The sequence below is a fragment of the Acomys minous genome (genome assembly GCF_964271855.1).
Source record: "Acomys minous genome assembly, chromosome: 14".
In the NCBI taxonomy this organism is placed as follows: domain Eukaryota; kingdom Metazoa; phylum Chordata; class Mammalia; order Rodentia; family Muridae; genus Acomys; species Acomys minous.
This window is the reverse complement of record NC_140496.1, coordinates 85,349,449-85,363,777: the sequence shown is the minus strand read 5'-3', so window position 1 is coordinate 85,363,777 and position 14,329 is coordinate 85,349,449. Positions and strand designations below refer to the sequence as shown.

Below are 14,329 nucleotides of genomic sequence, written 5' to 3'. Positions count from 1 at the left end.
GACCTAGCTCTCAGTTCAAAGAGAATAAGAGGGAACTTATTCAAAGCTGAGTGTGAGTGAAGACTAACTTAGGAACACAGGTTTCCCAAAATACCATATTCCAGTGTGGTAATAGTTTCATGAAGTTTTGATAGTAGCAGGAAGTCGTACGTCAAGGTGCTTTTCAAACACATTGGTGGAAACTCCAGGCAGAGTGGATACACGGCACAGTGGGGGAACCCTGTGGGCTCACATATGATCTAATTGACATCTTTGTTGCTTGGTGAAGGCTAAGACTTTCCTTGTACATTCCTGAAGGATTTACCTAATAGTTACTAGGCTGTTAGGTCATACACAGAGGCGGCACATGAATGGCTAGTAAGGGAGCTAAACCTAGCTCCTGATAATTGTGCCTTCCAGCCCGTAGCAGTCCAGCTTTCTAAAGCCAGTCACTCAGCCTTAGAGAATGTTGAATGTAGGTGTGCTTTCTAGGAACTTGATCTCACACAGGTCGCTTACTTACTTTATGAAATGTTTGCTGATGATTAAAGTCAGACCATACAGTTTTTCCTTTCATTGACACTTGTGGTTTATTGAGGCTGAGTTTCACGTAGCCTGTGCTGGTGTCAGTCTCTGTATAGCCAAGGCTGGCCCCGAACTCGCTTGCCTCCACCTAGCTGCTGGAATTACACATGTTCACACATTGTGTGTGCGGTGCCCCTGGTGATGTCTGCTTGCATGTGGATGAGGCTAACATTGAGCGTTATATTACGGTGGCTCTCTGCCAGACTGACACTGGAAGGCATTGCTTTGCGTTGTTGAAGCTAATGAATACTTTGTGGAGCTTGTTTGAGATGTGTTTGTTCTTTTAAATTCTTATGTATGTGCGTATAGGCTGATGCATGGCTCTGTGCAGAAGCAAAGGTCAAGAGAGTGCTTTGGATTTCTTGGAGCTGAAAATACAGGCCTGTAAGGGTTGGTGTTTGATGTAGACGTCGAATCTGCCTTTTGCTTTGCTATGAGATCTTAGCCTCTGGTCCTCATTGCAGGTAGTCTGGCGGCTGAGCGGTCTCTAGTCCTGAGTACCATATTCCTTATTCAGCTGTCACCCATTGCTTTAGTATTCACTAAGGTTTTCCAAGCTCTCAGGTACCTGGATTAGAGGGTTGGACTTATTTTTGTGAAGACCCATGGATAGCACCTTGCGCTGGATTTATCTAGTGGCAATACCTTCAAATGGGCTCTGGTGTCCTTCTTCATCCCTTGTAGCTCTAACGCTGTTTGGGCATAGGGAGGTAGGAGAGAAAGAACATTCTTCGAGTCTCACTAGTGCAGATTTCATGCTACTTCAAGTGCCACGTTGATGACTCCTACTGCTCCTGCATGGGCGTCAGTGTAGAACCTGTTGTTACTAAGGAGAACAGCTCAGCGATCTGAGGCGTCCATTTTTTCTCTCAAGCAGTAGGTGGTGGATATGGAGTCTACCTTTCGTCTGCATGTTTTATATAAGTTGTGTGGGTGCAGATTCTCAGTTTACCCAGTTAACTTCAAATTGAGCAATACTAGAAAATATCTTGGTTTTTGTTGATCCCGAGAGAACAACTTAGGCCTTTTCTTCAAGGCTTTATATTTTCTCTGCGTCAGAGAATCTGTGCTATTTTTATTTCTTTTTGAGCCATCATTTCTCTGTGTAGTCCAGGTGCATGGCTCATTTGGCCTCTTCTTTCCTTTGCTTCCTCAGATTTTAGCTCTTTTTCTCCTTTGGCTTTTTTTGAAGCTTCTTCAAAAGCTGGGACATAAAGCCAGTATATACCAAGGGGGATTCTTCTCAAGAGCTCTATGTGTAGGCATTTCCCCTACCTGGCCTCATCATTCTTACTGTCATGCTACTGGCGTAATGAAACTGCGAAACCTAGAGATACCTAAGGTTTTATAGGAGGATAATCTATCAAAGCTCTTTGTTGATCTAAGGTTAGCTTTCACATTAAAATGGGACATGTAGAGTTTCCCTAATCTGAAGTGTAAACTGCTACAAAAGCCAAAACGTTTTCAGTACCAAGATGACTCAAGTGGACAATTCTGCTTTTCTCATGATAGATCATAGTTATCCTAGATTTACTAGAAACAACGTAAAATTACTTTTGGATCCCATGTTTAAGGTACATGTGAAATATAACCTATACTATGTTTAGATTTGTGTTCATCTGAGGATACCTTATCTTTTATATATAAATATTCTAGAATCTGAAAAAAAAATTTAAACTGAAATCTTTAGGGTTCCATGTATTTTAGATAAGAACCGTTCAGTCTGTAATTTTGTTTTAAAGGACAATGCAGTGGCCTCCACAAATACTTAGAATAGGGAAACAGCATTTGTAATTATAGGACAACTTGAAAAGGCAGTGGTTTGGGGTTTTAAACAAAGCCTTACCTGGAGAGGAAGTGACTTTCTACTGGCGTAAGGGAAAGATTTCTCAAGTGGGAAAGGAAGTCCGGCTACAGACAGTGTCCTGGCCATGAACACAAGGGAGAAGGAGGTGTGTTGGTAGGTGTTTGGTGTAACTGCATTGTAAGGTGAGAGGGAGGATGCTACAGCAGCATGTGAGAAATGAGGGGGCAAGGTGAGTGATAGAAGCTGTAGTGTGAAGGGTTACATTAGATGTTATTCCTCTAGGATGGTAGTGAATCCATGGAGATGTCTTTAGGTGTGTTCAGAATGTCAACGTTCAGGTTTCAGATGTGTTTGTATGTGTATGTTTAGTACAGTTCTGATGGGTATTGCCAGTGATGCTGTCTGTGAACCCACCAGAGTGGATTAAGTATTACGTTGTATCAGAGTTCAACTGTGTTCCCTGTTCCTGACTCTTAGTGGTCCATTTGCCATTACATCTGTCACTGCTTTGATATTGTGACAAGACTTGGACTTCTGAAAGTAAAAGAATAAACTTAAAAATAAACTAGGACAACTATTTTTATAAAAGTAATACTTGAAAGCTTATAGCTATAACATTATTAAGATGGGTATTTTTAAACTTATTTAAAATGTTTTCATATAATAAATTTTGATGATAGTCTTTCTACTCCCATGTCTTCCTGGATCCTTCCCACTTCACTTCCCACCCAGCTTCAAGTTTTCATTCTCTCTCAAAAAGAAAAAAAAAAGACAGAAAACAAACAAACAAAAGCCACACAAGAAGCCATGCAGTCAGTCCTGTGTGAGCCGCTTACTCAGGGAATGCCTGCCCTGGAGAGCAGTCGGTGTATGAAGTGACATTTACTAAAAACACTCATTTCCCCTTTCTCAGCAGATATCACATGCAAATAGCTTCTTGGTTAGGGATGGGACTTTGTCTACTTCAAAATGAGCAAATTTTTAAAAGTTAAAATTTTAACATTTGACTTGTTATGAAAGAGCCTCAGATTCATGATTAAATAGAAGTATGATTTTTAATAGTTTGATATAAATATCTTCTTATCTTTGGCTTCATTCAAGAATAATTGTTTTTGTTTTAAGATTTTTTTTAAAAAAAGCATTCATTTGGAGCTGGGCGCAGTGGCTCATGCCTGTAATTTCAGCATTCGGAAGGCAGAGGCAAGCAGATCTCTGTGAGTTCAGGGCCCGTCTGGTTTACAAAGCATGTCCAGGACAGCCAAGGCTGCACAGAGAAACTCTTGTCTCGACAACCCCCCACCTGGAAAAAAAAGCATTCATATATGTATTTATGTGGGGTAAATGTATGCCTCGGCATGTTTATGGAGGTCAAGGGACAACTTGTGGGAGTCAGTCATCTCTTTCTGCCATGTTGGCCCTGGACAGCCTAATTCAGGGTTTCAGGCTTGGATGAAAGTGTCTATTGTACAAAGAGGTTGGTCAGCAAAGGATCTTGAGTCCCCTGGAACTGGAGATTCCATGGTTATGAACCACCATGTGGTGCTGGGAATAGAACTTGACCAACTCGAAGAGCAGGCACGACTCTTAACAGCTGAGCCATCTTTCTATTCCCAGAGTTAGTAATTTTATGTTTATGATGGTTTTGCCCTCATATGTGTGCCTGAGGCCCAGGGAGGCCAGAAGAGGGCACTGGATCCACTGGAGCTGGAGTCAATGATTTCCTCCTCTGCTGCCTCCTCCTCCTCCTCCTCCTCCTCCTCCTCCTCCTCCTCCTCCTTCTTCTTCTTTAAACTAGCTATGTAGACCTACTGGCCTTAGACTCACAAATATGTCTGCTCTACCTCCTGTGTGCTAGGATTAAAGGCATGTGCCACCATGCCTGGCAAGAATTATTATTTCTCAGTACTTCGTTTAAACCATGCCCCCATTTTCAGCTACACAGCTTGGGCAACTGTTGATTATTATTATTATTATTATTATTATTATTATTATTATTATTATTATTATTATTATTATTATTATTATTAGGAGGAGGTGGTGGTGGTGGTAGCAGCTTTGTTTTTGTGACTGACTTCTTTCTCTGAGCACAGTATGTAAGACTCATCCATATTGTAACCTGTATCAGCACTTCATTCCTTTTCATTGCTCAAGAACCATTTTATTTTGTACATTGCTTTTTATTTACTTATTCCTGAGTTGGTGGACATTTGGGTTGTTTTCATCTTTTGGCTGTAATTTGTGCTACTATGAACATGTGTCAGTTTGTTTTCATTTATCTTATGATACTTGTTGGGCATATAGTAACTGTCTTTTTAAAGTGGCTACACCAATTAAAAGTCCATAAAGTTTACAGTTTTCTGCATCCTTACCTATTACCGGTCTCTTTGGTTTTAGCTGTCTGGGTGGATGTGAAGGTGGTACTGTGTTACTGTTTTGATCTCCTTTGCCCTAGGAGCTGGGGATGCTGAATGTCCTTTCTTGTGCTCACTGCCTTTTGTGTTCCCAACATCATGGAGGGCTCTGTGTCCTCACACTTAGGCCTATGCTGCATTGTATAGTACCCCTCCTATGCTGTGCAACTGCACTCTCTTTTAGTGCTGGCTAGCTCTGTGGGTGTGAATTAAATAGGACTGTGCACCTTTGCCATCCTAGAAGAGAATCCTGTACTCATGAAGCCGTGCCTCTTCCTTCTACTCTCTCTGCAGCCCACAACGGCCAGCAGCCTATCTGCCGACTCTGTAGAGCTGCACATTCTAGGGGTTCATTGAAATAGAACCATACAGTATACATGTGCTTTTGGGGGGGCTGGCCTTTTTTTCTTCAGCTTGTTTTACATTGCAGCAAATATGAGCACTTTGTTTTGACTGGATGGTAGTCTATTTTTCTAGATACAGTACATTTGGTTTAGCCATTATCTGTTGATGACTGTTTGAGTTTATGTGTGGTTTTGTTTGCTTGTTTGTTGGTTGTTTTGAGATGGGGTCTTCTTATGTAGCTAGGACTGGTTTCACACTTGATCCTTCTTCCTCAGCTTCCTGAGTGCTGGAATTATAGGCGTGTACTACTACACCTGTCTTTAGTGTTGTTGTTGTTGTTGTGTTGTTGTTGTTGTTGTTGTTGTTTTTCAATGCTAGTACTATAATACTTTTTGTTATGTTTTGGTGACAAATCTCACTAAGTAGCTCAAACTCAAAGTTCAACACTGAGCCTCCTAAGTACCAGTGTTATAGGTGTGCCACTTTGCCCAACTTTGAGACTTTTGACCCTGTACATCAGTAGTTTGCTTCAGTTACATATGTGGACAAACAGGAGAAACTATTACTTTGCATTCTTCATTAAGAGAAGTGTTTTATGTATACATAGTTTCCTATTTATCACCAAAGAATGGAGCTTAAATAGTCTTCCACTTCAGGTGGTCAGGTAGTCAAGGCTGATGTTAGGTACACTTCCCTGCTAAGCCATCTAGCCAGCCATGTGCTTATTGGTGCAGGATTAGGGTTGGGGCACCTGACCCAAAGTTCCACAGCAGGTAGATACTCTGCAGCTACAGTCTTCTCCTAGAATACAGCGTTCAGATAGCCATATAAACAACTGTCAACTGTGCCAGGGTTGATACAGTTAATTCTTAAGGTTATCTGAAGGCCATTCAGAGAAAGATGGGTATACATACATGCCCGTTCTTTTTAACCACAGTTAAAAACACCTAAGCTGTCCAACCCCAGAAGAATAAAAAATATTTTTATGTTTTCTAGTCATAAAGAGTGGTTAAGTTGTTTGCAGGAAAAATGAGTGTAATTGGAGATAATCATATCAAGTGAATTAAACCAGTCCTAGAAAGACAAATTTGGTGTCTTTCCTCTGTGATTCCTGTATAAATAAACTCACACATATAAGTGACATTGGAGTGAAAGGAGAATTGTGTGAACAAAGGGACCCAATGGAAGAGCAAGAGTGGTAGCACGTGCTCAGTATGTAATATATACTTGGACAAAGAATAAAACAATGTTGTTGTTGATTTAAAGGAAAAAATGAAAATCCTGCTTGTATGTCAGTTAAGAGCCAGGGATAACCTCTGTACCAGAGACTTTTGTAACTTTGGTCTCAAGAGAGGGGCCATGTGCATCTAGAACTGTCTGTCAGTGTATACTGCATTTACCTGAGATTCCCTGTAAAGTATTTGTTTTGGGTGAATGAATGAAAGAACTGTCTCTTATGTTCTATTCTCCCATGTGTCCTAGCACCACTCAGCTTTTCTTAATCTAAGCGGTTTGAATGGTCACAAACAGTAAGTTCTTATTGTCTGATGTTCATGTCTATTAGCATGGCTTCCATTTATATTCCCTTATTCAATATGGTGGGAGATGTTTAATCTTTATTCTGCATATGGATAAATGGAGACACAGAAACACTTTCATGCTATGCTGGAAGAAACTCAAGCCATTAAGTGTTCTTGTTTTATATATATATATACATATTTTATTTTTAGTTTTTTTTTAAATGTGTATGAGTGTTTTGCCTGCTGTGTATTTGTGTACCACGTGTGCTCATAGAGGTCACAAGAGGATATCGGATCCCCTGGTACTGGAGTTATAGCTAGTTAGTAGCCACCATGTGGGTACTGGGAATCGAACCCAGGTCCTCTGCTAGATCTCTTAGCTCCTGAGCCATTTCTTTAGCCCCAGAGTCTTTTATGAATGCATGAAACACCTTTGCTGTGCTAAAACTATCCTAAACTTCTTAGTGCTAATAAAGCGTATTCGATACCTTGAGATTGATGAGATTGATAGAGTTAGTATTTCAGGTATAGTTTCATTAAAAATCTGCTAGCCCTAAGTTTATATTTGTTTATTTTTATAATTTGGTGTTTGTTTTTGAAGTTAATGTATGTCTAACTAAATTTTGTTCCACTCATCAGCTACTTAGTCTCACCACTGTTACTTGTCATTCATTTAAAATAATTTTTAAATTACATTTATGATTTGTCGGGGTGGGCACATGCCTGCCACGGCCAGCATGTGGAGGGCAGAGTGCTACTTTCCAGAGTTGGTTTTCTTGTTCTTGGGATCAAATTCAGGTGATCAAGTGGTCAGTCTACCATAACAAGTGCCTTTACCTGCTGAGCCATTTGAATAGTGTGTGTGTGTGTGTGTGTGTGTGTGTGTGTGTGTGTGTGTGTGTGTGTGTGTGTGTAAAACTGTTTTCAAACATGTATCATTTTAATTTTGTGTATGATTGCTTTCAAACATCAGTCATTTCAATTTTTAGCAGAGTTGAGAATTTCCTAGTTCAGCAAAGCCATCTTTATTCATATTGGCAGCAGTTGCTATGAGATGCACTGTCACTTTGAACTTAGCAGGTGCTTGGTTTTCCTTTTAGGTGTTGACAGTTCCTCTACCACAAGCAGTGCGTCGCCCTTGCCCAACAGTTACGATGCCCTGGAAGGAGGCAGCTACCCAGGTAACTTGTTTCCAGCATGTGCTGCATTATTCATTAAGTTACTGGCCACTAGTCATGTTAAAGGTGACCATGATTGTGTATCAGAAGAGACTGCATTTTAACAGACAAAATGGGGCATTTTCATGGCATTTCTCAGCCATAATTCTGTCATATGACAACCATGCATTTGTTTCTGGTGACTTGAAGAAATTTATTGTTTTGTTTTGTTTCTTTGCTCTTTCTAAACAAGACAAAACGAAAACATTGATAAGGAACAGTGTTGTTCTTTCCCCTTCTCTTAAAAAATTGCTCCTTAAATTCTGTTGATAAGCATGGGAACTTGAATTCATTCCAACTAGCTCCGGAGCAGAGTGTGTTTGATTCCTTACTTCCCCTGTGGCTCCTGGTACCTCCATTTAGGAAAAAGGCAAGTAGACCCAGGGATAGGTTTTGGAGGCATCGCTGTGTTTTTGTTTGTTTATTTGGTATTTTTGTTTTGTTTTTTGAGACAGGGTCTCTCTGTGTAGCCTTGGCTATCCTGGACTTGCTTTGCAGATCAAGCTGGCCTCAAACTCATAGCTATCCACCTGCCTCTGCCTCCCTGAGTGCTAGATTACAGGCATGTGCCATTGCACCCAGCTATCACTATTTTTTTAATATTTTATTTTATATGTATAAAAGTTTTACCCTCATATATATTGTTCCTACTCAGAAGAGGGGTTGTATTTCTGGAATTGGAGATGCGGAGGGTGCAAGTCTTTAGAATCGAACCCACATCCTCTGCAAGAGCAAGTGCTCTAACTGCTGAGCCATCTTTCCAGCCTCTAAATAACTTTGTTACATGAGGAGAATAGAGGAGCAGTGGGTGTTATTAACAGAAAATCAATGAACTGCTGTAACACATAGTCATTTCATTATGGTGGTAACTTACACTCTCGGCTTCCTTATGCTCCTGTCTCCTATCACAGACACACCTGGCACACTCCTTCCTCTCATGACTTTAATAACCTTCAGATGACAGCACAAGTAACTTTGTCCTCTTTATTTCCTTACCACTTTGATAATAGCACTTTCATTAGGATGATTTAGCAGTCAAGTTTTCTATTTTTTTTAGTTTTACTGAAATTTTGTTTTCAAGTTTAAACGAAGAACGTCTAGTCACTAAATTTTCTTAGGCATTTATTGATGCCAGATGTTGTTCTCGAAGTCTTAGACACGATTTTTCATATTCTACTCACAATTTACCTATGCAGATAATGCCGCCTTTCAGGCGATGATAGGAGTATGCCACTCCTTTCATGGACATTTTGCATTAAGAGTCAGCTAAAGGGCAGTTTGGAAAAACGTAGTTTATAATTTTAATTGCTTTGTTTTGCTTTTGCTTCTTAGCCCCAGTCCTCCTGAGAGAATTAAAAAAATATGACTACTGTGTTAGCTGTATGTGGTATTGGTCCAAGTACCATCTGAGGCATTTGCTGTTGAAATTTACAGACAAAGCAATATATAAGATATAACTGACAGGATACGGTAGTTATAGAGGTTGGGTTATCTGTACACGGTTCTGTGATCTACGCTTTTTAATTGGTATGTAACCTGCATTTGTCATAGTAAAACATTTTGAAAAGAAAAATATGCCAAAAGTTACTGCTTCAGTTCTGATTTGGGGTTGTGAACACCTAATTTTTTCTTTGCTAGACATGCATTCTTCTGCAAGCAGCCCTGTTCCTGATCGTGCCCTGGAACCTAACCCTACCCTCGCCCAGGCTCTGTCTGCAGCCCCCACTCCCACTGCTGCTCAGCCAGCAAAGGTAGCAAAGCCTTTTGGCTATGGCTACCCGACTCTGCAGCCCGCTTACCAGAATGCAGCACCACCGCCAGCCCCTGGGGCACATCCCAGTGGCCCAGCGTATTCTGGGTATCCTCAGGTGTGTATTCAGTCATGTTTGGTAAGCTGGTAAAAATTGTAAGTATGAAGTGGAGTGCATCCCTAATGATCAGAGTTTTAAAGAGGTGGAGTCTAGATGAAAAGATTAGCTATAGCTTGGATTTTCTGTATTGTACCATTAGGGTTTTTTTTTTAACAGTTTTTATACGAGTATTTTTTTTATATATAATCAGGAAATTACATGGTCTTATAAAATTTATTTTTACAAGTGCATCTTTATTTCTGCCGTGTATGTGCAGAAAACCAGAAGGCCAGAAGAGGGTGGTGGGCCCCCTGGGGCTGGAGGTATGGTCCCTTGTGAGCTTCCCAACATGGATACTGAGAGGGAACTGCGTCCTGGAAGAGCCAGTGCTCTTAATCACTGAGCCACTTCTGTAGCTCCTAACATTAACATTAACTAGCAACTACCTCAGAAAATAGAAGAATGTAATTTAGTATTTATTTTAGCCTCTGTCCTTTTCTTGAAGTGCTCTGATATAAAATTGACTCTGAGATCTTGAAGAAGAGAAGTGCTCTCTAGTTTGTGTGCTCAGTGGCTGTGTTAGTTATTTTTCTGTGGCTGTGATAAAATACTATGACCAAAAATAACATAGGGAAGGGAGAGCTTATTCTGGCTCATGATTTCAGAGGGAGAGTCATAGTAGTGAGGAAGGCATGCCACAAGGTGGCCAAAGCAGAAAGTGGGCTGGTGACACTTGACAACAAACTGGAAGTAGGGGGAAGTGACATAGTCTCAAAGCAGCTCCCTCCACATACTTCCTACAGCAAGGTTTCATGACCTAACTTCCATAAACTCTCAGAACAGGGCTGCCAACTGCAGAGCGGTTGGTCGCGTACCGGAGCTTACCGTGGAGTTTCATTCAGACCTCCATGGTGGTAGGCTTGGAATCATCTGCCCAGCCTCTGCTGAGCTGGTTCCAAGAGCATTGTGGGTTAGGTGTGTTTAGAAAGGTGAAGAGTTCTCATTTCTTAGTATTGAGAGGAAGTTGAAGGAAATGGCAAAAGCATTTCTGTAAAGCTTTAGTAGGGTCTACCTTTCAGGGATTTCCTGTTATGCTTTGCTTAGAAAGAAAACACGGGGGCCAGGGAGATGGCTCAGCAGTAAATCAGTACCACACAAGCATGAGGACCAGCATTCATGTGAGTGCCGAGTGGCCATGGTAGCCTGCTACACAGGACATCCCCAAGAGACGAGACACATCGATGAGCTCTGCATTTGACTAAAGAACCTTTTTGCCTCAAGAAATAAGAGAGACTGAGAATGATCCCTATCATCAGCTTGGGCCTGCACGTGTATGCTCATACATGTATACACATGTGTACACTAACACATGGAAAGCTTTGAAAAAGAAAGAAAAGAAAATTGTTTTTGTCTGGAATTTCGTCTTAGAACTAAGGTGCAGAAGGAAAGGGGAAAGAAAACAAGAAGGAGCTCTGGGGAAGTCTGGTTTATTTGATACAGACCTCCCCCAGTTTATTATAGTTTCCTTATAGCTACATTGATCCACACAAAACAGAGTTTCCGTCTTGATAGCTGTGCTTTGGGTGACTTTCTATGTGGAGTTATACGATAGTACTTATTTCTGTACTTGAGAAAAAGTTCCAAGGCTGGCTTAATTCTTGGACGTAGCAGGCAAGGAGCAAATAGCCCTGGTAACTCCTACTATTAGAATGCAGCTGTGGTCATTGGCCTCTCCCGTTGTCACGGGGCCTGGTACATTACAGTGAAAAACTGAATAGTTGTTGCCCACGTTCTAAAATACAATCTCAGCACCACTACTCAAACCTTGATTATTTCTAGTATAGGACAATAGGACTGTGTTTGTTTTTTGAGATGGTCTCATGAAGCTCATTGTATGGTGAAGGATGACCCTGAACTCTTGATCTTCCTTCATTCACCTCCCAAGTTGCTGGGATTACAGGCATGGGGCACCATGCCTCGCTTACTGGATCTCAAAACATTCAACAGGTCTCATGCCTTTCCTAATCATTTACCCCAAATAACGGAGTAGCCACTCTCTTGATCCTTTATACTGCAGATTACTTTACCTGTTTTCAAGCTTTATGCAGGAGGAGCCCTGCTTCGTGCATTCTTGTGTTGCTTTTTGTTGGCTGCGGCTTATCTAGTCTCAGCTGTACTCCACTATGAATATTATACTAGTTTATTCCATTGTTGATTGGCATTAGGATAAATTTCTGGGCTTGATTTTGTTATGAATGGTTCTCATGTGAACATTTCTATCCGTATCTTTTAAGCTAATGGTGAGATCCAGGAATAGATTCGATAAGTCCTGGGGTATCCATACTGTCATTGTTAGCCTCTGCGGATTTTCATAATTAGTTTCTTGAGGTGGGAGTACTAGATAGAGCTGTTCCCTGGGCTAGAACCCTGGACAAGGAAAGAGGAGAGCATGAGCCGAGCACTAGCAGTCCTCAGTCTCTGCTCCCTGGCTGTGGATGCTGCTGCCTAACGTGCCTGAGTCTGTGCTCAACAGGAAAAGCAACTAAGACATACACATTCAACTTGAGCAGTTAGTGTTGTGCATTGACAGCACAGGGCCGGCGTTTAATTCATGCAAGACTGGCATTAATATTATTTGAAGTGCCGCTTAGAATATATGTGTATAATCTTATTATATATATATATATATATAATTTTAAATCTGTGTTTATGTGCGTGTGTGGAGGTCGGAGGACAACTTTATGGAGCCAGTTCTCTCCTTCCACCTTTACCTGGAGCCCAGGGATTGAACTCAGGTCACTAGGCTTTCATGGCAAGTGCCTTTACCTGCTGAGCCATCTTGCTGGCCCGAGAATACATACATCATAACTTTAAGTACCTTTGTGTAATACAGCTGAAATCCCTTTAAATGTTGGACATGGTGTGACCCAGTGGGTCAGCTCTGAAATATTTTGTTTTTTAGTTTATTTATTATTATACTGTGCTCTGCCTACATATACATCTGCAGTCCAGAAGAGGGCATGAGATCACGTTATAGGTGGTTGTGAGCCACCATGTGGTTGCTGGGAACTGAACTCAGGACCCCTGGAAGAGCAGTCAATGTTCTTAACCTCCGAGCCATCTCTCCAGCCCGCCCAGCTCTGAAATGTAAAGGCTTTCTCTGTAGTGACTGGCAGTGGCCTTCAGTAAGTGGTGAGAAGCCCTGCTCATGAACGCACACCTGGAGCTCTTTCGTTCTCAGAGGCCCTTACCCCTGGCTTCATTATCCATCCCCTCCCTTACTGCAGGGAATACTGGAAACGGACCATTCTTACGTAGCCAACAAAAGGAATAATCATTTCTAAATGCTATTAAAATTCACTGCATACACAGATTTCCTGTTATTTTAAAAATGCCCTTTTAGATTTGATTGTTCAAATCACTAGCCAAATGATAACTTAACTGTTAGGTTTGCTTATGTGTTATAATTATCATTTTAATTTGATACAAACCTTACCCTGTGGATTCAAGCCTTCTATCTGATGGGAAAACTGAGCCCCTTGTCTGTAAAGTGTCCTACAGTGCTCATTGCTACCTTGTGGTGTCATTTTACTGGTTCCTCTGCTCCATTTCCTGTGACCCAGGGGTTAAGTCTAATAGCCTGATTTCTTACTTGATGTAGTTATTTATGTAGGCCTGACTGTGGCATTCTAATGGCATAAACCTATTGTTTCACTTGTGTCAGGATTAGCTAATACTTCGTCTGGTGACCTCCTGGTCATTTAAAGTTCTGTGTATCTTCTACACCAGACAGCCATTTCCTGAGGTTATCATTCTGTATGTAGTAGTTAGAGTTAGTGTATTCACATTTGAAACTTGTTGCCTGTATTAAGGAATATGGAAGATAACTATATACAGACACAAAGGCTAATATTCTTTTTTTGGTCTGTTGGTTGTTAAAAACCCGTACATCCTAGTTTATATTATAAATAGTAACAAAAGAACTTAATGGAAAACTAATTTAAAATGTCGGCTACAGGTGAAGAGTGAGATGAGATATCCCTGAGTATGCTTTCTTATAAATTTTTCATATCAGAATAACAACGTTTTTGGTCCATAGTTGAATGAATTTGTCATTTGTAGCTTACCTAGTACAGACAGTTCTTAATATATTTAAATAATTTCAAAATAACATCAACTTTATAAGTGTAAGGTTATTAAATGTAAGATTGTTTTTGTTGGTGGTGGTGCTGGAGAGACAGCTTAGCAGTTACGAGCACTGGCTGTTCCTACAGAGGACCTGGGTTCAAATCCCAGCACTTACATTGCAGCACACAACTCCAGTTCCAGGGGATCTGACCCTCTTTTGGTCTCTGAGGGCACCAGGCACACAAATGGTGTACAGCCACACATACAAACAAGAGATCTGTACACAAAATAAAATTTAAGTTTACAAAAGTGATGAGAAAATACAGAAAACTAATTCTTTATGTGAAATAAAAGATTTGTCTTGTCATAATTTTTGTCCTTAGATACGTCTCAAGGGACAGTAAGATCAGTTAAAACAGGATTTTTTTTTATGGTAATAGAACTTAACTAAGTTTTTTAAACAAGGTAAATACATTATTTCTTTAAA

At 40.6% G+C, this 14,329-nt stretch overlaps 1 protein-coding gene across 3 annotated transcripts in view; it reads left to right on the top strand.

Annotated features, from left to right (window-relative positions):
- Nucleotides 1-14,329, top strand: part of SEC24B (SEC24 homolog B, COPII coat complex component) — a 77,833-nt gene that overhangs the window by 38,565 nt on the left and 24,939 nt on the right. For all 3 annotated transcript variants that reach the window (XM_084756848.1, XM_084756847.1, XM_084756846.1), the window contains 2 exons: nucleotides 7,748-7,828; nucleotides 9,503-9,732. In XM_084756848.1, the coding sequence (XP_084612974.1) occupies nucleotides 7,748-7,828; nucleotides 9,503-9,732 (311 nt within the window). The remainder of the gene's footprint in view (nucleotides 1-7,747; nucleotides 7,829-9,502; nucleotides 9,733-14,329) is intronic.